This window comes from Rissa tridactyla, chromosome 3 (genome assembly GCF_028500815.1).
Source record: "Rissa tridactyla isolate bRisTri1 chromosome 3, bRisTri1.patW.cur.20221130, whole genome shotgun sequence".
NCBI classification, from domain to species: domain Eukaryota; kingdom Metazoa; phylum Chordata; class Aves; order Charadriiformes; family Laridae; genus Rissa; species Rissa tridactyla.
In genome coordinates, this window is record NC_071468.1 from 118935977 (window position 1) to 118961033 (window position 25057).

A 25057-nucleotide genomic window follows, 5' to 3' on the forward strand; every position below is an offset into this window, starting at 1 on the left:
CTTCTGCCACTAAACGTTCTCCAAACTGTGTTTCTGACACACTGAACCTGCGACCTGTGTTGTTTCTGATCCAGAGCAGATCTGACCTTACAAGCCTGTAGTCCCGTAACACCTGCAATAAAACTTAAAAAAACCCTCTTCAGACTACATTTCCTAGAATTAAAGAGGCAAGCACACAGATCTTCAGGGCCTAAAAATGGGAACAAAGGGTGTATATTAATACCAATTTTTCCCAAAGCCCATCACCAAGTCACAAATATACACCAGTCGCATGCAGGAGGTATGTCTCGTAGTCCACATCTTCTCAACAGGTGCTCTTATAGAATCATAGAATTGTCTGGGTTGGAAGGGACCTTTCAGATCATCGAGTCTGACCATCAACCTAACACTGACAAAACCACCACTAAACCATTTCTCCCAGCACCACATCTACTCTTCTTTTAAATACCTCCAGGGATGGTGACTCCACCATTTCCCCGGGCAGCCTGTTCCAACGCTTGACAACCTTTTCGGCGAAGAAAATTTTCCTATTATTCAAATCTCCCCTGGTGCAACTTGAGGCCATTTCCTCCTGTCCTATCACCCGTTCATTACTTGGGAGAAGAGACCGACCCCCACCTCTCTACCCTCTCCTTTCAGGCAGTTGTAGAGAGCGAGAAGGTCTCCCCTCAGCCTCCTCTTCTCCAGGCTGAACACCCCCAGCTCCCTCAGCCGCTCCTCACAAGACTTGTGCTCCAGACCCCTCACCAGCTCCGTTGCCCTCCTCTGGACACACTCCAGCACCTCAATGTCTTTTTTGTGGTGAGGGGCCCAAAACCGGACACAGCACTTGAGGTGGGGCCTCACCTGTGCCAAGTCCAGGGGGACGATCACTGCCTTAGTCCCGCTGGCCACTGTTCCTGATACAGGCCAGGATGCTGTTGGCCTTCTTGGCCACCAGGGCACTCTGCTCTTCAGAGACACTCAGAATCTCAAGTGCCCATCAAGGCTTTGATTAGTTCACATCAATTACACATTAGAAGTCCTCAAAAGCAGCCTTCCCATACCTAAAGGGGGCCTACAGGAAGGATGGGGGGGGACTCTTTATCAGGGAGTGTTATGGTAGGACACGGGGTAACTGCCTCAAACTGAAAGAGGGTAGATTTAGATTGGATATCAGGAAGAAATTCTTTACTGTGAGGGTGGTGAGGCACCAGAACAGGTTGCCCAGAGAAGCTGTGGATACCCCATCCCTGGAAGTGTTCAAGGCCAGGCTGGATGGGGCTTTGAGCAGCCTGGTCTAGTGGGAGGTGTCCCTGCCCATGGCAGGGGGGTTGGAACTGGATGATCTTTAAGGTCCCTTCCAACACGAACCATTCTGTGATTCTGTGAAAGCGTGTTATCAAGAACACAGAAAACCTTTTGCTGTATATTACCAATGTCGCTGCCTGGATTTTTTTTGAGTTGTTGTAAAACAAAATGCATCATAAATTGAAGAAATAAAGTTTATCTTCTACAGATATGAACCAGCACTGTGTTCAAAAGGCAATTTGAAACAAGCGTGACTTTGACCAGACTATACTGTATCTAGTCCACACATCAGACCTTTGCAAAAGCCTCACAAAAACAAAAATTTGAGAAGTAAGAAAAATGTAGAAAAATCAGGCTTTAACCTGGTAAAATGATTTCACAAGATCTAATAAAAAACTTTTTAACGCATAGGACTACACTTGCAGACAGACCCAGATTTCCAAGTATCACTTATATTAAATACAACTACATTAAAAGGGTGCTTTGTTGTTGTTTTATTGATGAAGCTGCCAATGGAAAGGCTTGCTTTTGGCAATGTACACTGTAAGGCAGCCCCACCGAAGAGCACACAAGATGTTCTTTCCTGAGTTTGCAGCGTGAACAGCTTTTACATACACTTCAATCTACAAATTCCATTTTAATTGAAAGCATCCCATCACACTTTGTCAAGACAATACCTTCTAATCTTCCCTAATCAGCTGCAACTGACTTCCTTGCCCGGTGATTTATCCTGTTCCGTTTCTATCCACAAACGCATAGTTCTTAATTTCTGTGGATGAATTTCATGTTCTAAGCTAATGTGGAAATAAAGCAGGCCACTGCCAGATTGTGTACAGGATTCTCTACGGAGCTCTCCAAATTACGTTGGGGTTTTGTTGCGTATACAAAGTCTATTCACTGAAAAGGAGCTATCGAATTCGAAAAGGAACTACAAAACCTGATTTATTAGAAAACAACTCTGAATGCTGTAGTTCTCCCGCTCTTGCAATATCCCCCAGTGCACCACATGCCTCAGAATACTGAAAGCACAGACCCTTAGGACTTGCTTATCCTAATTATCACAGAGCATGCAGTTTATTTAAACGCCTGAAGAGTAACCAAATACGTGATTAAATACCAGGCTTTCGGCTTTAGGTAGGCCAAAGCGAAGCAGGTCCTTACCTCCAGGATCTTTGTCTGGATTGTACTCCAATGCATTGCTGCAGATCAGGTCAATATCTGTTAGGAAGTCCTTGGCTGTTAAGTAGTTGTGTTTATCAATTTTGGTTATTACTGTTGACAGGTCCATTGGCTCTTTGATAACTTCAAGGTAATCTGAAACCTATAAACAGATGGCATACAGAAATGACACGGGACCATATGCATTCCATTTGAACATTGACAATTTCACATCGTGATAGTCTTACTTATTCCACATGCTTAACTCCAATACCTTAACTAACAAATTTATGTTGAAAACAGAAGTTTTATCTGACTAAATAAAACCATAGTACTTCCAAAGCTACTTTTCCTTCAGTAGCTTGCCAATTTATCTTTCAAAATTAATGTAATGGTATTTTTGAGGCAAAACGTTTTAACATAAATGTATATTTTATTTTATCTAGACAGATTTAATTTTTTTGGTATAGCGTTACAGCACTGTCTTGTGTTAGAAAAGCAAAAACAACCAGCCTAATTCAAAACCCCAGGAAAAACTAGGGAAGCTATATTTTGTTCACCTTGCAGGTAAAATTCTCATTAAATTCAACGGTCAAATTATCAGCTTTTAAATATCTTCTATTGAATAGTTCTTTCAATCACTTGTTCAGCAAAAAAAAAATTCAGGTTTTATTGACTGAAGACATTAGAGTGACTGTACAGAAGGACAAGCTAAAGAGAAAGCCCTGTGTCAGAGTTCACTATGAGCCTGGCTTGTAACTGGAGATTTAGCATCCACTAGGGTACACTAAAAGTATTTAATGTAATTAATGGTACCATAAGGGGCTCAAGCTTAATAGTCAAATGCATCAGCACAGCTGCTGTAACAAAGTTCAGCAAAAAAATCTATTAATTTTTTATTTACTTCAAGGCAAAAAACCCTATACTTGAATGTTTCAATGTGATTAAGATTACGATCAATTAAAAATACTGGCAGCCTCAGAAACAGTATTGTGTTTTTTCTTTTGATATTGCCCACATACGACAGTCGCTGCCAAAATACTAGAGAGTTAAATACATATTCAGATCAAGCCATAACGGCTCTGCAAGAATTTTTTTTTTTTTTTTATAAAGCATCTGCAGACATTCATACAAAAATATATTACAACATAAACTAACATTAATGCATTACTTCAGTGGACAGCAGTCTGTCACCTAAATCCTTAAATATACACATTGAAATTTATGACGAAAAAGGAAAATAGCAGAAAGTCTCTTTTTGTCTCCCTTTATGGAAACATGATGATAATTGGTTCAGTGATCAGAAAGCCAAGCCACGGGCTTCCTTTTCATTGCTGCTGAATTAGTCAGGAAAATCGTTGACTTATCACATAGCAGCATCCTCTGCAACACAAGTAGGAGTGGAACAAACGTAACACATTATCTAATAAAGTCAAGCAGACAGGCCCTCGTAGAAAAGGATAGTCCTGGGCTCAAATGCACCAGGTGGAACGAAAAGGATTACATTTAATTTCTAGTGATGTGATATATTTGCAGGGGTTTTGGCAAGTCTTTAAATAACAAATTCACATTTCGATTCTCTCCATCTACAAAACAAGGACAGCAATTTGTTCTTACTTTACGTGCCCTTTAGACCGCAAGTTCTTTGGGGAAAGAAACCGCCTTTACTATGAGTATGAAGAGTTTCCTACAATAATGGACATTCCAAGCAGCTTCATAATAAAAAAATCAAAGTTAGCGCTCAGACCACGGTCACACGGTGAGCTGCCACATTAAAGAGCTCTCGTCAGTCTTTCAGAAACAGACAGCTACAGACCACTATGGCAAGGTCAAATTAAGAGGATTGCATGGGCCCGCAAAAGACGCCTGTTCTATCCTGTATGGAATCTACACCACAAGTTTGCTTTTTTCAATGCTGTACTTTTAACGTCCCATATTCATCTCTTAGCCATTCATTTTCTTCTCTTCAGAAGCAATTAAGTTTTTTTTTAAATTAGCAAGCTTGCAAAGCTTGCAGTGGGCCAGCATCTGATCTCAAAGTCAGATCGAACACAATCCTTTTCATATAGTAGCACCCAAAAATAGATTTGCAGATCGAACTGTCTCATCAGTTCGGTGTGCACACTCCATAATCGACCAGTTAATGCCTTATAATGTGCTACCATCTGTGATTAATGGCATCCACAAGCATTACTGCTGAAATTATTCAACAATACTATTAATGCTGAATACATTACAGAACACAGATCACTTTCCCAATATTATCATGTCTATGATTACTATGTTGTAAAAGCTTTTATTAAAGAATTATATTTATGGTTTGAAATATTTCAAGAGCACTGGTAGGGATAGGAGTGATGGTATTTTTAAATGCTGGTTTCGGTTATAAAATTGACAGGAATGCACAAGGTTTTTCAACAGGTCACCGGTACAGCCAAAGAATGTGCTCCAACTCCTTGCATCACAGATCACGAGGCTGCGATTATCGCACCAGCTAAACGTCAGCATTTTAGATTGGAAAAATCATGGAAAACACATCTGTTTTTCTGATTAACATATCCATTTCCTTTTTAAAATTTATATTCTTTTTCTTATAGTTTCAACTTCATTGTTTGCACATTACTGAAACAAGACCTCTTCAATATCCACCGGTTTGCTGAAGATGTTAAAGCGTTTGTCTGTGGCCAGCCTCTTGGTAACATCCCTGAGAAACAACCGCAGCTCTCTCAATGTGTTCTCTTCCTGGTCCTCCATTCGCTGTTTTTCTGCTTCTGACAGCTCACGGGCTGGACATGGCAGTGCAAGAGGAAGAACTTCCAGAGCACGAAGAGCTAGGGAAAAAAACAAGAAGTCAGACAATGGAAATATTAACAACTCAGCAGCTCTTGGGATTAGGCCACTCCAAATTTCATTATATATTTAATCTGCCTCATCGATCTACCCATCGCTGCATCCTTAACCCCCCAGCTCTCCAATTTCCAAAACTGCTAACTGTAATGCACAAAAATTATTCTGGGCATTGATTAACACTGTCAAACGTTAATTACACTAACTGTCATTTACCCACACCTTTTGAAAAAGGAAAGTATCACAAAAGAAAACATTCAGATCACATTATTATTGGTTTTACTGTAACTTAGTTTACCAGCCTGTTTCCTTCTTGGTGGGGGCATTGCTGCCTCATCAAGAATTAAACCTTTGAAAAATCGCAATCTGTCTTCTTCACTTGGTCTTTGAATATAAAAAACCTCTTCATACTGGATTCTGAAAATACATTTCACCTAAATAGAAAAAAAAGGCAGCCATAAGAAAATTGAGCACTCACTGAAATATACATGATTAATGACCATATTAAAACACTAGTCACAAACTTTTCAAAATTAGCCACAGGAGGGAAGACCGTAAACTTTACCCGAAGCTGTGTACGCAGCCTAGGGAAAACAAATACTTCTAATTCTCACTGAATTTTCTGTAGTAACTAAACTTGCAGCATCCCATGACCCTAACAGTGGCCACCTCTGCAGTGAAAAGAAGAGAAAGGCCATGTTTAAAAAAAAAAAAAAATAATAAAAAGTCAAAGAAAATGTTGAGGAAAAAAATAGGAACTCCCTCCCCCCATCCTGAACCTCAGAGGATGTAAAGCTAAAGGTTAAGCCTTTAGACTAAATCTGCATTAAATTACACTGGAGTAATTGTCAAAATGAACAACTGACAAAATGAACAATTCTGTCTTCTCAGCAAAGCAGCATGGAGATTATGAAAATCGGTAACATGGACGTACATCCCTCGTTAAAGAAAATTACTATCATTTAATTACTATTACATTTTCAGTGTGACATATTTTAAATTAAGTTAGAAAACCAGTGCAAACCAGAATGTTTTTACGCAATTCAAAACATTCCGAAGAGCACACAGCTCCCTAACAACGCCTCCTTCCGCAGTGAGCTCACCTCTTCAGGCAATTCGCTATACATGGACTCAGAGGTAGACAGTAGAAATATAGGGGAGAAAGATGGTATATCTTGCAGCAAGGTTAGAAAAGTAGCTCTCACAGTTTCACTGACAGCTTCCCACCAATCACCAATATGAGGCATGTAAACAATACTTGGTACTGTTCTTCGAGCTTCGCGAAAGATCTAATTAAAAGAAACAGTGGTATTTAAACTAAGAACCTAATTATTATCACTTGTGAGCAATAAAGTTCTTGCAGAACAGGAAATGACTCAAGTTAGTGGTATTTTATATACAAATGTTCCAGTAAAACAAAATTATCTAATGATAAAGGCTTTCTAAACAACTGCTTGTGACTGTTATCTGCAATTCAATTATTTTATGTCTATGTGCCAGGGAGACTACAAAACAACTACTTGTCATCTGTGTTTTAAAAACTCACTAAGACTGAACAATCAAGATGAAAATTAAACTAGTCTGCAATCCATGCAAAATCCACCACAAACTGTTTTGAAACCTAAAACATTTGAAACTGAGTAATCGAACCCAGAACCACAGCACACCAATTCATACACAAGCTAATAAAATGAAAAGCAGGAACCAGACTAATCTCTTACTTGACATTAGGTATGTGACTGAGGGGGCAAGTTAAAAATGTAATTACTCTCACTAGTCAGCAGAGAGATCTCAATCACACTCTAGAGACTCCGTTCTTTTAAACATGAAAACAGACGGAGCCTATGAAAACCTGGCTTTTAAAGTTACATTCCAGTTAGCTGCCTTTATACTGATGCAACTCATCTGTTCCAGAATAACATAATTTACTCATTACAAGAGAATCTGAAATGTCACCTGTGCACACGACTCTTCAGGCGTTTTGGCACTGACTGAATAAAGTGCTGGCAAATCTAGCCTGTGTACGGAGAATTTTTCGAGAGTGTGCAATAGTGCTGGAGCAAGGTGCGAAGTCTGACCCGAACCTCTCTCTCCAGATAGCAGTAATCTTGGTCTGTAAGAGGTTGGCTGGTGATAAGCTGACCTGCAGCAAAACAGTTACAAAACACAATTAACATGCTCATGTTGTCAATGGACGGATATATATACAAAATTTTTTTTAGAATCCAAAAGGCCTTCAGTAATGGGTAAGAGTTTCCTACAACAGCCTTAAAAGATTCAACTCTAGTATACTTCAACACTAACGCCAAGTCTCAAGAACTCGAACTTTGTCTGTTCTTTGATGTCAAAACAAGTTAATTCAAACCCATCTGTGCAAAGCTATACATATATTAAATTCATGAAAACTTTGATTATAACCAGTTTATTTAAAACCCATTCCTTGCTCATATAAAAAGACTTACTGGACTTCCAGTGAATATATCTATTTAATCCTGTCTAATTCAGTCCTAACCACCAAAACATCTCTTCAGTAGCTTCAGGAATCCCAGGTCAATCCATTCATCCCTTAAATTGTTACCCAAGATTTCCAAGAACCACCTAACATTTCAATACTTTGTTTGTTCAAGAAATAGGATCTGAAGTAGGATTGAATAAAATCACTATTCATCTTCTAGTCTAGCATATTCATACACTTCTATTCGGTAGATTTCCAGACAGAATACATGTTTTAAAGGAAGAACTGCAAAGGTAAACCTATTTTTTGTTTTTGTTGTTGAGAAGAAATCCTAAGGAGTTCATATAAGGATTTCGGGGGTTTTGTATTAGTTTGTTTTGGGAGATTTTGCCCTGTTTTGGGGACACGTGAGACGTGAAGAGCGAAACATTAGGTCCTTCCAATAAAGATCTTTTCCATTTATAGAAAAATTTATTATGAAACAAGAAATTTTTTTAATTAATCTACATTTTCTCTCATTAAGGCATTTTTATCTGCACATCAATCAGCTCAGGCAGTGAAACAAGACTGGCTGGTTTTATTTCAGGTTAAATATTTGTAACAGCTATGAACATTGCTGACCTTTGGCTTTTCAGTTCTGGTGGTGGAGGTTACACACACAGACAGCAACCAAAAATGCTCAGCAAGATAGATTCAGCGAGGCTTACATAATTTACAAAAATAAACATGCTCTTCAAGATTATTTTATATAGACACACATCCACACAAATAATATATTGTCATTTTGGTTTTGGGTTCCCCCGCCTGTCCTCACAACAACAGCTGAAATTTGACATTAAAATACTTGACTATGTACCTCAAAATATTTGAACTTAAATCCTTATTTTTAAGCTTAGATTTCTGTAAATGCTGCTCTAGCATCACTTTTTAGCACAAAAATTTTAGCAGTTTTCCACAAGATGGCTCTACTCCTGAACAGTTTTCCTAATTTCATTTTCTTTATTTAGCAAATTCCCTGCAGAACCCATCACATAAAGTAGTCTGAAACAAAGAGTTACGAATTGTTAATACAAAACAAAGAAATGTTAGCTTATTGTTGTTAATTACTGTAGCCAGTTCAATTAATACAGGAAAGACTCATCCAAATGTCACACACACTTTCTAAATGCCCATTTCCCAAAACTTTCTATAAGAAACAATGAAAAAAAGACGTTAGAAATGCTGAATGCATTCATGATATGGTGCATCCAAACAGCTGCATACGCTGAAGCTCAACAATACTTTAGAACAAGAAAAAGCAAACAATCTCTCCAAAATACTCCTACATACCTCTCTTCCCAGCTCTTAATCTTTCAAATCAAAATGCCTCGTTACAATTACAAATTGCTGTTAACATCCTTACTTCTAAGATACACTTGTCTGTTGCAAAATATTCCCGATTACTGTGTCGAGGATGCGGCCTCTCCTAAGACCATTCACATACCTACAACTCTTCTCCATGCACTTACATGTTTCTATTACAGAACACCATTCCCATCGCAAAGCAAAAGATCACCTTTATTACCTCTCCTGATGTAAGAATTTCATTGATTTCTTTATCTGGTTGTATGCATTTAGATAAACACTCACATTGTAAAATGAAGGTAGGGTTTATGTATAGCAGCTGATGACTGTTTCTTTGGTGATCCTGAGTGACAGCTTGTCTCAAAAATTGATGAAGCATTCTCATCTTCACTATCATCTAATATTAGACTTGGTACATCTGTTCCAAGAAATATATTAATTAGAATCTTACCACTTCTAAGTACACGCACAACAAACAAGACATTGCAATTTTCTTCATGTAAATAACACATTTTTCAAATGTAGAAGAAATGACTTAAAAATGTCTAAATATCAGAACACAGAATAATAAGTACTCATTGCTTCAAAAACCAAAACAAATTAAATATTGTAGAAGCCTAATCATAATTCAAACTTATTTTTTTAAACCATCAAGCAGAACAAGTTCACGAATACGACAAATGTTTAACTTGTTATGAAATGCTTCCTTTGGTTTTATTTCACAGCTAAAGGTTTTTCAAGGATAAAGTTATAAAATCTGTAATTCCTCAGACTATACAGAATTTTTTTATTTATTTGTTCGAAGTGCCCAAATTTTTTACGGCTACACTTCTTTCCACATTATTCTCAGCATGACTACCTAGACCTATGTTTATGAAAAATTGTTTTCCACCCTCTGATAACCTGCCAGAGAATATCAAATCTTTTTATCAAAATCAGTTCAATTTATTCTATGTTCATGTACTATACCTTAATCTATTTTAATTCCTTTGCTAATACAGTAGCATAATGAACTGAAGTACTTTCTGTATAAACTTTCAGAAACAAAGAGCTAAAAGACTGATTGCGTTGAAAAGACAGACTGCAGGGACAAACAATTGCAACAAATATAAATATGGCATTAAACCAAAACAGCCAGTTGACAGGTGAAAATCAGGTACAGCTAAATTAGCTACCAGAGCTGCAACGGGATTGAGAGTAGACTGCTGCGATTTGATAACGGGAAATAAACTGCTACAAGATCTTTATTTGCCCCAGGAAAAGAGTATAGTTGATGTTACCCTACGCAAGCCACTCATTCCCATTCCCATTCCCAAAGAGAAATCCCTCTGCAACAATGGGATGGAAATGGTCACAGCCACTCAGCTAGACAGAAGCCAGGTCTCCTGAGGAACAAAATGGGCATGGATGGGCAGCATTTCCGAGAGCAGCCCGGAGTCACTGCAGCACACTGCTGCAGAGGGTAACCACCGGGCATCCTAACAGTACAGAATCATAGAATCACCTGGGTTGGAAGGGACCTTTCAGATCATCTCGTCCAACCATCAACCTAACTCTGACAAAAACTCTACAACTACCTGAAAGGACACGGCAGAGAGGTTGGTGCTGGTCTCTTCTCACAGGTAATTAGCGATAGAACAAGAGGGAATGGGTTCAAGCTGCAGCAAGGGTAGGTTTAGGCTGGACATCAGGAAAAAATTCTTCACAGAAAGAGTGGTCAGACACTGGAATAGGCTGCCCAGGGAGGTGGTGGAGTCACCATCCCTGGACGTGTTTAAGACTCGTTTAGATGTAGTGTTAAGGGATATGGTGTAAGGGAGAACTTTGTAGAGTGGAGTTGATGGTTGCACTCGATGATCTCAAGGGTCTTTTCCAACCTAAATGATTCTATAATTCTATGAAAAACCATCACTAAACCATATCTCTAAGCATTATGTCTACCCGTCTTTTAAATACCTCTAGGGATGGTGCCTCAACCACTTCCCTGGGCAGCCTGTTCCAATGCTTGTTAACCCTTTCAGTGTAAAAATTTGGCCACAGCCACTTAGAAAAATGGACTGCTGTGAAATAAAAGTGTGAAATACAGAGATATCTAAGGGTTACTTCTCAAATAAATGACCCACTGCAGGATTTGCCTGATTTACATGAAGCCATGGCACAGGTCCTCCTACACTGATCAAACCACCACCATGGGACAAAGGAATCAACTTCAAGGCAACATTATGTGTTGGACGGAGATGCCATTTAAGGGCCATGCATCTAGACATATGTGCCCAGGAAAAATTGTGAAGAGACAACAAAGGTTCCCTTCATTAGTTGGCTGTGTGATGTAAGAAACTGGATTCAGACTAGGCTGGGCAGGAATAATATTTTGCTGGTATGGGATGAGAACATGTCACATCCCTTGGCAAGGCATGATGCAGTCACACATCTGACAATCATTCCTCAGGGGACAAAGATGAAAAAGGCTTGCAGACCCCAATTGGTGGCCAAAAGCTAGTCCACAGACAGAAAAAGCAGGACAGAAGCTGCCCGACATTTAGCTCTGGGCAAGGATAGAGGCCTTCAAATCAACTGGACACAGACAGGCCTCCTAACTCCTGGCTCACTGCAGTCCCGACACAGGCAGAATTTCCGTTATACCAAATGTAGACCATGGGGTAAAGTCCAATGTCCACGCACTGGACACAGCTTTTGCTTCCTAAAATATATAATGGCTTCAAATTGGAAGAGGATAGATTTAGATTAGGCATCAGGAAGAAATTTTTCACTATGAGGGTGGCGAGACACTGGCACAGGTTGCCCAGAGAAGCTGTGGATGCCCCATCCCTGGAGGTGTTCAAGGCCAGGCTGGATGGGGCTTTGAGCAGCCTGGTCTAGTGGGAGGTGTCCCTGCCCAGGGCAGGGGGGTTGGAGTTAGATGATCTTTAAGGTCCCTTCCAACTTAAACCATTCTATGATTCTACAATTATTAAATGAGGCAGTCCATCTTTTAATCTCAAGCATCAAGCCTCTGTGACATTCTTTGCTTGAATATCTGATTCATGGAATTACAAGAAACAGAAATCATTACTGAACTGCACAGACAGGTAGAAAACTAGATTTGCAGATTGTAGTTACACCAGTAAGCATCTGGCTCTGAATTCAAGAAACACTGAAGCATGTAATCTACATTTACACTCAAAATCACTCTACGTGAAAGTGGATTTTGCTGTTTTCAAGACAGATTAAGTTTATTATTCGATATTTTCTTAGGTTTAAGGAGGTAAGAAGAAAAACTCAGGTACAGAGGAAACTTCAAAAGAAATCTTAGTTCTTACATCTTCAAAATCGATTACCTACAAACATTTTAAAGTAGCCAGAGCAGCAGAATTATCTAGTAAAACTACTACTTAATTCAATGGATGCTTACAAACTCACTTCGTTAGCAATAATGAGCGGTAATAAATAGGAATGTAAAGAATGTTACCACAGAAAATATTCTGAACTAGAACTTTACAACAAAGACAGAGAAGATACCTAATTCAATTCTTCAACAATAATGACAATCTCCAAATTGGGATTACCAACAGGTTAACAGTATACAGAGAGACTTAAGCATCTTAAACAACTTTGGTTACGAGAACCTAATACGATCGAGGGAGCTGAATATGATCTAACTGCAGCTGCAAGCCAGCCCACTCCCCCTACCCACCACCACATGCTCCCAGGCCCCATCTCGTGCCAACTCCAACACTTGTTAAAACCTCCAGCTATCCCACAGTCAGCAGAAAACTAACCTGACAAAAATACGTCATTTTTGGATGAGTTTTCTGGCTAAAATGTTTTAACAAAGGGCCTGACGTCCTAAAGTAAGTCTAAGGGATGGAGCAAAAATGCACAGCTGGGCTGGGGGAACTGCAGGAGCCAGCACAAGGATCGGCTTAAGCTGCCTGGGCTGCAGTCTGAAAGCATGCTCTGGAAGAGGAATGAAAAGAAAGTCATGGCTGTCACAGATTTGCTTTATGACTGGGTTATTTTCAAGTTAAACACACACAACCACAAGTACAGTTTACACGGGCCAGGGGGGCAGCCCAGATAAGAACAGTAGAAAGTAGTATGCCAGAATAAGTAGGTATCAAAATCAAGATATCTTGTTCAATATTTAACTTCCATGAAATAGCTATTAAAGTATGTCTCAGAGAACAGCTGGGTAAAAAAAAAAAAACCAGAACCTACTGACTCACTGCCAGACAAAACAGTCGCATTCCTTCTTATTCCCCGCTTCCTCAATGCACTCCCGTTGCTCCCATTGCAGCAGGGTTCTGGTGTTCATCTGACCCCTTAGTGAGTTGGTTTTACTCACTACTTTGGCAAAAAGCTAACTTGACAAATCAGCAAATAGTTCTCCACTTGCTAAGCCAGCAGAATCAACTCGGAGGACCAGATGCATGTCAGGCCAGTTCAAGGGGAGAGAAGCCACAGGACTTTCTCGGTAACCAGTAGAGACCATTACACAGGCTCAGGTATCTTGGGTAACCAGTCTCACCGGCTGAGCTGCAAGCTCCCCTTAGCACCCCTTCGCTGGCTGCTTCTGCACCATCAACAAGCAAAGGACTGGGGACAGGTAAATGACACTCAGGACAGGAGCACCCATTTCAGGCCCTAACATGCTGAGCAACAGCTTTCACTCTTTTCTTTTGTTCCACTGTATGATTATGCCCCATTATTTCTTGTATTTGAAATGTAAATTACTTGGGGGTCTTTTTTCTCTGATGGCACTCACACCTACGGGATCTTGGTCTACATAGGTCAGTTTATTAAACTCCACAGCAACTTGCAATCAGCAAAAATAGTTAAGCAACATCCAAGGAAACTGCATTTACGTTCTAACGTAACACTGAACCAAACACACATCAGGTTTAAGGCCAGCAGTTGAAATACTTCCAAACTGAAACAGCATTTGCAAAAAAATCCAAACCTTCAACCCACATACCTTCACTTTTGTCACCCTGGCTAAATTCAGCGTGAGGAAACACTTTGTGTAAAACCTCAAGAAGGTTAGTGAAGGTACGTTCCAACAGTGGTCTGATCACAGGAGATAACGCATGTCCTGAAGATGTCACAGCACGTTGGGAAGCAGGCACAATATTCTGCATTGCATGGTAAAAATCCTGTGCACTGAGAACTACTGAAGAAACGTCAAGCTGTAGTTTCTGACTGCTCACATAAATCTGGGGATAGCGTCGTCTCAGGGCAATCAAGGCAGCCTCAGTGCAAAGTGCTTTTATGTCAGCTCCACAGTACCCTAGTGCACACAAAAACAAAAAGATCTTCCATGAAATAGCATTGCTGTGCTACATGTATTTCAAACATGCCTAAAACAATTAGTAATACTTAATTGTCAAAGTCCAGAAAGAATCTACCGAAAGGTACCAGGTCATAATCCAGTGACAGTGCTGTGTACCGAGAAATTATGTACAGGTATATTGAAATATAGTAAGAAATGAATTCCACATTGAGGTTAAAGCAACCTACATTTTCACTATACAGTGTGATATACAGTGTATTTTCAGCCCAGGGTTATAGGTCTGTCATCGCTCTTTCTTTTTCCTTAATATTGTCTGAAGCACGTGTGCAATTCTAACGGGATAGCCCCCCTCCTCCTTTTTTACTTCAATATCTCTACACAAATGTATTTTTTAACAGCAAAGCGGTTTGTTATACTGCATGAACATCAATGACTTTAAACTTTTACAGACTGAGAAAATGAGGAGTATAAAGAAAAATGTTTCATGAGTAGAATATGCAAGAGATGAAATCTCTTGTTAAAAAAAGCATACTGTGGACTCTTGGAAAAACATGAACTTTTACTATCAAGAAAAATGATTCAGACTTTTTAGAGTTTCACAGTTTTACTAATATAATCGAAAGAGTAGAACAACTATTAAAAAGCATTAGAATTTTAATTCACATCAGCTTTTAAATATCTACAGGTGGCTACCTATAATTGCTTAATCATCATTACTGAAAAATACAGATCTGATAATTATGAAATACTGAAAGACTTAATACCTCTGTGTCTTTTGCAGTACTAACGGTTTGGGAGCCTTCCCCAGGGCTAGAAATTAGATTTCAAATTTTTCCATATCTCTCAGCAAGAGACATTAATATGCCACTGGATTTTGCAGCACCATAGCTCCATCTTTCAAAAAACGTAAAACATTATTCCAGCAGGAAAACTCTTTCAGAGAACTATAGCCACTATAGGAAAATGGGTTGCACTGAGGTATCGCCACATAAAAGTTCATGGTCTTGCAACAAAGTGTTTATAGAAGCTAATTAATCAATTCTTTAGTAAATTATTCTCGATCAATCTTTTTTTTTTTTAACTAGACTTCCTCCTCCCTGCCAGGTCTTACACCTTTTTGCACTTTTTCTATGCTATTTTTGTATTGGTCTTTTGGCAGCACCACGTCCCAAAACTGAAGCCCGCCTCGTTTCTCTCTTTATCCCCTGCTGTTCTTTCAGTGCTGCTGCCACGTACATTTTTACAAGATCCATACAGCAACAAGCAACAAAGCTGATTCCATCAACAATGTTGAAAATTAAAAAAAGGAAACAATTAATACAGAAGATTTCATTTCCATCCCCATCTTTCAGAGATATAAATTTGGTGGACAATAATAAGAGATACAAACTTTTCAGCTATAAAGATGACTTAAATTGACTGAGACTTCAAATTCCACCGAAGTTTCTCCTATCTACTTGAAAATAATTTTTAAAAAGCAAAACAAAACCCAGATAGAAGATCACCATAAATATCAGACTCCTTCTGAAACTTTTAAACTGAGCTTTCCATTTTTATAAAAAGGTTAGTACAATCATAGTGTAAACTCGACAAGCACACGCTGTGACTGTTACCTAAAAAGTATGTAGCAATTCACATTCGCAAGTTACCTTGAAATAAATACACGTGACATTTGAAATATGTTCAAATACATCCACTATATTAGTCAGTAGGCAATTAAGCATTTTCAGCACTAAGGTTTTGTTTTTTTTTTTTAACTAACCCCCCTCATGAAATCGAACCCACGCACGCACACTCCACCACCCATGTGAACCCTTTAGACAGTAGCTAGAGGTGCATCAGAGAAATCAAAGTCAAGGTTTTTCCTCTAAATTCTGCTTTGTTCTTTCAATATCAGGTATCACATTCCCATTTAAATTGGTCCACTCACCTAACAAGCATACTGGATTAAACAAAAAATTGGGGGGGGGGGCACTAAACCGAAGCTTAAATGAAAAGATGTGCTAGAGATATATAGCAACCTGAATGCCTATCACCTTAAAACTAGTTTAGCGTCTTCGTGACAAAAGATTCAGAAGCTCAGGAGCTATATCCTTTCCAATTTTTCTATTAATAAATGCTGTAATATCACTTTCTAACAGTCATTTTAATCACCGCTTGTACATCTCCAAAGAATTGCAAAATTAGGAAATAATAGCCTGTAGCCTATTTTTAAAATTATATTCTCAGGTGACGAGCTACACAATTAGTCTCCATTTCTACTTTTCATTTCTCAGGAGCAATTACATTTGAAGAGTAGTAATTGGTGTCTCTTTTCGAGGGACTCTCTTGTGCATACTGTACATCCATTTCAGTGACAGGAAAACTGCAAAAATCCTGTATCTTGTGGAACATTAAAGAGCTTTTTATTTACTAAGAAGTAAATGCACACTGATTAAGAGGAAGAAGAACAAGAGTAAAGTACTGTCAAAGCAAAATAAAATGTATCATCCCAACAGTAAATAACCTGAATTTATTTTTGCCCAAATTGACACTATAACATAGAACCAAGGTTCAGTGCATTTGCTTCCATTTTCGAAGCATCTCACAAAGGATGTTCAACTTGGCAGGCAAAATGTGCCGGAACACCTTAACTTAGCGCCGAACAGGTATTCTTGTCAAGTAGCCCATTTTGTTCTGCCCATCACGACTGCGCTCTGCTAAACATTTGCGAAGGACAACTTTTAAAGAGCAGGACCGCAAACAAGCAGGTTCCCACGTAGGTTTTTGAAGAACACATTTTGATCACTGAAATTTTAAAGTCATAGTCTTCCACTTCTACTGTGCAGCAATTATGTCCTCTCTAAAATTCCTTCTGCGTCATATTCCCCAAAAATCTACAACAAACAGCTACTGAGCTAGGTCAAACATTCAGGTGAACAATCTTCACCACTTTTTATGATTTACATCACATAACTCCCTACAATTCCTAAAATGGACTGCAGGGAAAGCAAGTTAGCAAACAACTCAGCACGATGACAGAAGTGAAAAATAAGTATTATGGTTGGGTTTTTTTTAAATTGTGACAAACACGAACACTAACGCCAAAACTTCCCCCTCCATCATTACATTATGATGGGAGAAAAAAAGAAAAATCTAACAAGATATCATTTTGTCACAAAATGCTCCTGCAACAATAAGCACAGAATATTTTTAACAAACATCTTGAGAATGATGGTTTGCTTCTCTTATAATTCTATTTAACATTACTTCAGTAACCCTTATTACATTGTAAAGAGCCAACTGCAAGATGACAGATGGAGGAATTCACACTTTTTCAGTTGCTAATATGTTTTGTTTCCTACAAGACTTTGAGTTAAAAGGCAACAGTCTCTCTACCTACAGAAAGGTATCATTCAGAACAATGAAGTAAGCACAAGAGGTAAGAAAAGACGTATAAAATTCAGGATAGCTAGGGCCCATCTCCAGTACACACTTCTATGGAGGAAAAAACATAATAATTACTTGAGTTTATTGAAGGTACTAATGAGACACCAATGTTTGGTCTTCTGAGCAGCTTCATGCTCTCCCCAAGCTGCTTCCCTTTGTCTCATACACATTGCAGTTGTGCGGCCACATTCAGTGAAGTGGGTTCTTTTAATTCTCACATACATAGAAATCTAAAAGGTATGTAAATCCCTAACACCTGGGACAAAAATCGACCCTCAGGAAATAACCTATTTTTTGCAAGTCCTGGGGCTTTTTCCTTCTAATTTCTTTATAATTACACCCCTGGATCTTAAAAAAAAAATAATTCTGAGTCGCGTGTACACCTGCTTCCCTAAAGTCATTTACTTTGGTAGTATTTCAGCAGTTTTCTTCATGAGGATCCAGGCGCTTGTGGTTAAGTGTTGCCAAGTTTGCTGAACTGGAGAGAGGTATAAACCATGCTGTGCAAAAAGCCTGTTGAGTCCAGGCAGTTCTGCTTGGGGAACAGAGGCTGTTGGTTTTTTGGGGGGTTTGTTTGTTTTTAAAGAAACAAGAGGAAACGCAGAGCAGTATATGCAGTATCAATGTGACAAGTGCACCAGTGAGTCAGATTTGCAGTGGTCATAAAGAATCTGGAAAGGCTGTTTAAATAATTAGTTGCCGCAGATTTCACTTAGAGAAATGATGAGGCAATCTCGAGACGAAGAAGATAAACATGTCTTACTTCAGCTGTTTTAAAAAGTCCTTGTAATACAAAAGGTTTTAATCTTGGATGAATGGAAACATTTAAATTCCAAGATACAGAATGGAGACAATCAAGTGCACAGTACTTGGACAGTCGGAAAGCCACAGAAAATAAAAATGGGTGTTTCTTTTTGTTAGCTGACTTTTCCACAGAACCAACAGGCTTTACTGGGCACAAAGAACATCTTCCAATCAAACCTACAAACGGCTTTCCCTATGGCTTTGAAATTTTAAAACACGTAATTGTGTTCTCAACACAAAAACATGGTGAATTTTCAAACGACTGGGTTTTATCCCGTCTATTCCCCTCTCTCCCACTAAGCAGCACCAACGTCTTTGCACAACTCAAGCAGAATTTACATGAAATGGGTTTGGCACATGCTGTCTTATACCCGGCAAAGCTTAAACTGGAGTTTGCTGGATAGTTATGTTTTCTCCTCACCAGAAGATGTTGAGGTCTTTGTGCATCAAAAGCGGAGGGATGCTGCTTCGATGATAGATGTCCCTGTGGATGAAGAGGATAATTCGGATGTACTGTAGCTGACTGAATGGACTGATGTTCAATTTAAAGTTCTTATTTCTCTGATGATGGATTCCAATGCACAGATATTTGAGACTGTCCTTTTTCTGAGAACTTCAGTGCTTGTCCAAGCAGATGACTGACACAGAGGATGCATCTTTGCATGACAAATTGTTGAGAAGAGATTGTGGTGTGTGTTTTAGGGTCATTTCCTCTGTTAAATTCACTATAAAACATTTGAATTTATTTCTGATTAGCTTTTAAGCAGCAGGTTTATCTTGAACAACCATCCTCCATTCAGTACAGCAGGTCTTTGGGTGCTCCAAAGGTATATTTAATGTACTCATGGTGTGGTGCTTTTTTTTTGTCGCCTGCCTGTATCTACACTTTGGGGTTGTTCTGTGCTGACAATCTCAGAAAAAATTCATCTTTAGAAAAGCTGGTTAGTTTGTTGGAGTTCTGCCAGAGGAGAGCATGCCAGTCAGTAAAAATGAAAAAGAAAAAAAAAGAAAACAAAAACCAAAAAAAACACCCCAAACCAAGTACTGATCTTTTCTTCCCTCCACAAGTAGACAGAGAAAAACCCCAAGCCTTCCTACCTCTTCTGTAATAAACTAATTTAATGCGAAGTCTACCTAAAGATTCCAATTCCCACTTCATTTTGCTTCTCTTTGAGGGTATGCATCCTATATAAGGGCAGCGGTGTTACAGAAAGGAAACAGGATAATTTTATTTTCAAATGACTACTAGCTACTCATGTCATGTTTTAGTAAGACAGAAGCATATTTTGTTATTACAAAAAAAAAAAAAAAAGAATTTTGTTGAAAGTACAGAAGTTTAGAAAGGTAAAAGTAATAAAATATCCTGATACATTTAACATACTTTCAGAGTTTTACACAGAAGAGAAAGCATCTATAGCGAAAGTACTAACATCAGAACACTCACCAACACATTTTTCAGCTAGCTCTCCTAAGAAAGGATCTGACAATTTGGGGTTCCAATCCCTGGTATGAATTTGTAAAATGTGCTTTCGTGCCTGATTTAAAAGAAGGAAAAAAAAAAAAGGTCAAAATTAGCAAGCCAAAGCCATGTCATAATATTTTGGACAAAAATGTTATTTATTCATATGAGTATGAAGTTATTCTACCTGTTTTTGACATGTCACTGAGACGCATTAAAGGAGAACATACTACTCAAAAGTCTCTCAAGAGCAAAGATTTTCCATTCTTTTTTAATTTCCTGTATAAGCAGTAATTTTTTCAGTATAGCAGTTACACATTTTAATTGCGGTTTAATCAACAACATTATTATACATGAACTGATCAAAACTAATTTTCTAGTAGGAATTATCGTAATTTTATAATTTAATTTTTAATTGCTGCATCTATGATTAACGGCTTCTACTGTCAAACGCCTCACCAAATAATTTATTGCTGAGTATATACACATGAATTCCCAAACTATTTTATTTTAAAATTCCATAGAATCCAAATAAATCTATCAATATGCAAAGTAAATTTAATTTTAAGTATAAATTCATGAAATATTATGGCTGAGTTTACAGAAGTCTAGACCAAGGAACTGAAGTGTTCCTGTTGTCATTGTAATAATGTCCAGCTTTGCATGGACAATTTTTAGCTGTCCACATGATAATAAAGCTGTTTCTCTACCACAACTTCCGAAACCCCAATAGTTACGGCTCATTATACTAATCTATACAAAACCAGAGTTTTTAGATAAGCAATTCAGTTTAACGCTAACAATCTACCTCTCCATGTATAGTCTGAAGATTTGACATTCAATACAACTTTATATATACCATCGATTTGTTTTTACTAAAAATGTCTTCCTAAAATTAAAACACCCTTACAGGTAAGAATGCATGTTGTTATTTCATAAGCCTGGTTGGCAGGCACTCAAATGTTTAATATACCAGAAACCTTTATTAATAAATCTCCTTTGTAAGTTTTACCTTTTGATCAGGCAAGTTGAAAAGAAATTCCCTGTCAAAGCGACCAGGTCTCCTGAGTGCAGGATCTATAGAATCCAGTCTGTTTGTAGCACCAATGACAACTATTTCACCTCTATTATCCAGTCCATCCATGAGGGCAAGAAGAGTAGACACTATAGAGCTAAAAGAGAGTTTTCAAAAAAAGAATGTATAGAGAACACTGCATGAATTTTTACTTTTGCAACGGCAACATTCATCATTTCAAAGAAAAAAATCTAATTTAAAAAACCCGTGGCATAACTGTTTCAAGTCTCAAAGCAAAAAGGACCCTTTTGATACAATCTGTACCATACTTAATATTATGACCCCAGTAAGGATTACACCAAATTCAGACTTCCTCCTTTAAGAGTTTTGGAGAATGTGAGCTCAGGAAGCCATTTATTGCAGCTCTGAAAAGTTACCAGCGTGTGCATCATCCTGTTTAGAGCAACTGTAGCACCAGGCAGAAGGTGCATCAAGACAAAGCCACATGTTCCCATAACCTCCTAGTCTGCTGGCCCTAAAGTTTCCCTCCAGCCCCCCCGAGTTGAGTGGAGGGAGAGATACACACAAATGCCATCACCTATTAAACAGAAGTGCATTGCCATAAAAAGTGCAGCAAAACTGAGATTGAAGGCAGCCAGGAAACATTTCAGCCAGCAGTAAACTGTTGTAAAAACGTGTTTTAAAAAAAATGACACAACAGCAACTCAGAGAAGTTTGCACATCACTCCATCCAGAATTAAAAGGATAGGGGTGTCCAGTTCATTCAGAGAACATTACAATCATTTTAGAATAATTTTTTTTCCAACTTATTCTATTGGGCTGGTATCAGACCATCTGTTTACAGTACAAAACCAGCAACCAAAAGAAAGGCTGTGGAAATCTTGAAGCTAATAATGTGGCTGAAGAGTGATCTCCACTACAATTCGATTCCCAGCAAATTGCAGTCTGTCTGAAGAACTGAAAAGATGACGTTCGACACCAAAAAATCTCAACGATCTCTCCTTTCTAGTGTAAGTGGGCTTAAAGCAAAAGTAAAAACCTTTCTTGGGAACTGAGTAAAACTACACTTAAGAGTTTACCTAGATAATGTAGAATGTACCAAGATAATGGTAGCATATGAGAAACATTACCTGTGAATCTGATCTTGCCTACTAGAACGAACTGGAGCCAAGCCATCTATTTCATCAAAAAAGATTATAGAGGGTCTCATCAAGTATGCCTGGTATGCAAAACAAAAAATGGAATTCACTGTTAATTCATAATTTCTCTGTCAACATTGAAAACAGTTGGTTTTTATTACAAAGCGTTAACGTGCAAACCTAGCACATATATTGAGACACCTTAACAAAGCGTACAGTCTGAAAACAAAACTGCATTTTCAACTACCGTTACTGTTTCAGATAAAGCAAAAAAGCCTGCATTCTCCTTTGAATAAGCAAGATGGCACCAGCGTATCAGTTTTACTGTGTGTTGGAGAGATTAAAGACAAACTGAGACCCTTTATACTCAGTTACAGAAAACAGTATCTTATCTACTGATAACCTGTTTGTTTAGACATGTGTCTGAAAACAGCTTTTGTGTAACTGCATTTCGCTGCTTTATGTGACTCTCTCTCCTGTCCATCATCTTCCAAGCCAAATAAGGACACTAAAATATACACACAGCTGATGCAATCCTGCATCCTCCTCTATTTAGCATTTATCTTGAACATGCCAGTCAGACTCTAAGTCACTGATTTATATTTTTTTTTCCAATTTTCATCCAAACTACTTTGTCTGCCTCGTTAACAGACAAGTCAAGTGACTTCTTCCTCTCAGTTTTAAGAGCCAGAAAAAACTGTTGACAGCATTACGCTTTTTCTTCATCTAAATATATAATGTTGACAAATCCTGCCCAATCTATGAAAATTTACAGTTATTTAGTTTCAATTGCAAATAACGTTGGCTGCCTAAAACACAAAAAAACAACATATAGATAAAAGTATAAGAAAAATATATATTTTCTTCTAACCTGATCAAAAAGGAGTCGAAGCTGACGTTCAGATTCACCAACCCACTTACTGAGACAGTCTGCTCCTTTCCTCATAAAGAAAGCCACCTTTTTGTCTCCTTGACTGCATTCGTTAGCTAGAGCTCTAGCTACCAAGGTTTTACCTGTTCCAGGAGGACCATAGAATAAACAGCCCCTGAAGATAAATGGATCAACACAGTCACAAACTTATTTTATGTCTCCTGAAAAACTCCAAGTCAAATTTTATAACGAAGACAGGGAGCCTGGAGAAGAAAGACTTAAGTTCGAGTATTATTATGTAGTGTATTCAACATGACGTCATAAAAGCTAAGTTTGTTTTATGCTTTCAAATATATAAATTTTTGCTTTGTAGAGAACATTAATCAAAGGCATATTAAGCTTCTAAAGGATTGTTTTACACTAGTTAAATACCCCCTCAAATATTAAATCTTAGGTAATATTTGAATCAGTGTTTGCTACTTCTTTGAAGAGATGTACTTCCTTTAAATGACAAAATATCCCCAAATTTTCGATTTACTTAGATTATGTGTACCCATTTAAATCACGCACCAAAATGCCTGATTAATAAATATTAAAACCATAATATAACACTAGTGAGATTACTTCTATAAAACAAACATCAGCATTTAGCCTGATTTACTAAAGTACTTGAGAACATAATGGGAAAAAAGGCAAGGTACTACTAAATAGAACACTTGAGAATTCTTTCTTTAACCAAATTTTTTACTTTCCTACCATAAGAAAAATAAACTAGATTTTTGTAACTCTTTATCCCACTTATTACATTCTAATAGACAAGTGGGGTAGCACACATGTAAGTCTATTTGAACTGTAAACACTTCAGGGAAAGAATGAATCTCCTATGTGTTTTCAAGTGAAGCATTCTTCAGAGATTAATAAAATAGAATAATAAGAGTAAATACACCTACCTTGGTGGCTGAATTTTGAATTTTTCAAATATTTCTGGATAGAGAAGAGGAAACACTACCATTTCCTTAAGCGCAAGGATGTGATGGCTCAATCCCCCTATACTATCAAAACGCACCTTAGAAAAAAAACAAAACCGAAGCATATATTGTAACAGTTTTCCACAACAGTACCTTTGCTTATTTTGTAACATATTCGAAAACAAATTACAAACAACGCTGCATTTATCAACATGAGTTTCCTGAATTTTGAAAGTGTAGAAAAAGTTGAGAAAGTCAACTGTTGGTTGCCCACATGAGGTTTATCTGGTTCGCAAGATAACTCTGACAGGGATGCCTGGACATCTACAGAGCTCCAGCCTGAGAGCATTTTTAAGCTCAGGCACAGCATAACGTGACTATAGTCAATGTATTTCTAGACAATGGTTCAGCTCTAATAAGAATTCAGCAGCTTCTGCGCAACACACAACCATAAGCTACTGTGCATCGTAGCCATCGTGCATAAGCACATGGCTAGCACTGAGTTAACCAACCCAGGTGGTCAATACTCGTGTTTTCTGCGCTGCTCAGTTTATCCCAGTTTCTACTACTACAAGTAATCGCCAACTGACTATGAACAAAGAAATACAGTTGAGCAATTGATATGCTGGTCTACTACGGCATGTATGCAGCCTGTTGATTACCTACAGGCTAAAAGGAAGTGCTTTGTAGCCCAAAGGAATAAACAGACAACAGCTTTGGAAATGAAAAAATCAAAAAAGATCAGTGAGCTTATTATGAATTTACTTCAACTCTAAATGAGAGGCTGTGGTGAATTCTGGTTATGCAACATTGGAGGAAGGAGAATAAAACGTTTTAACAAAACCTACCGATTTATCAACAATCATAGGGTCAACATCAGCCAAACTTGCCCCAACTTTCACACGTTCTCGCAGGATTCCACTAGCTAAGTCTTCTGCTCTAAAGTTTAAAGGCAGGCACCTGTTCA

General features: G+C 38.1%; 1 protein-coding gene across 4 annotated transcripts in view; it reads right to left on the reverse strand.

Moving 5' to 3' along the window:
- The window catches only part of ATAD2B (ATPase family AAA domain containing 2B), an 82366-nt gene that overhangs the window by 28836 nt on the left and 28473 nt on the right, over positions 1-25057 (reverse strand). For 3 of the 4 annotated variants that reach the window (XM_054194427.1, XM_054194429.1, XM_054194430.1), the window contains 13 exons: positions 24939-25050; positions 24073-24188; positions 23123-23297; positions 22243-22331; positions 21089-21248; positions 20062-20152; positions 14070-14381; positions 9380-9512; positions 7252-7438; positions 6399-6584; positions 5594-5729; positions 5083-5279; positions 2452-2611 (listed from right to left, as the gene is read on the reverse strand). In XM_054194427.1, the coding sequence (XP_054050402.1) occupies positions 2452-2611; positions 5083-5279; positions 5594-5729; positions 6399-6584; positions 7252-7438; positions 9380-9512; positions 14070-14381; positions 20062-20152; positions 21089-21248; positions 22243-22331; positions 23123-23297; positions 24073-24188; positions 24939-25050 (2054 nt within the window). The remainder of the gene's footprint in view (positions 1-2451; positions 2612-5082; positions 5280-5593; positions 5730-6398; positions 6585-7251; positions 7439-9379; positions 9513-14069; positions 14382-20061; positions 20153-21088; positions 21249-22242; positions 22332-23122; positions 23298-24072; positions 24189-24938; positions 25051-25057) is intronic. The other variant, XM_054194428.1, reaches the window with a different exon arrangement.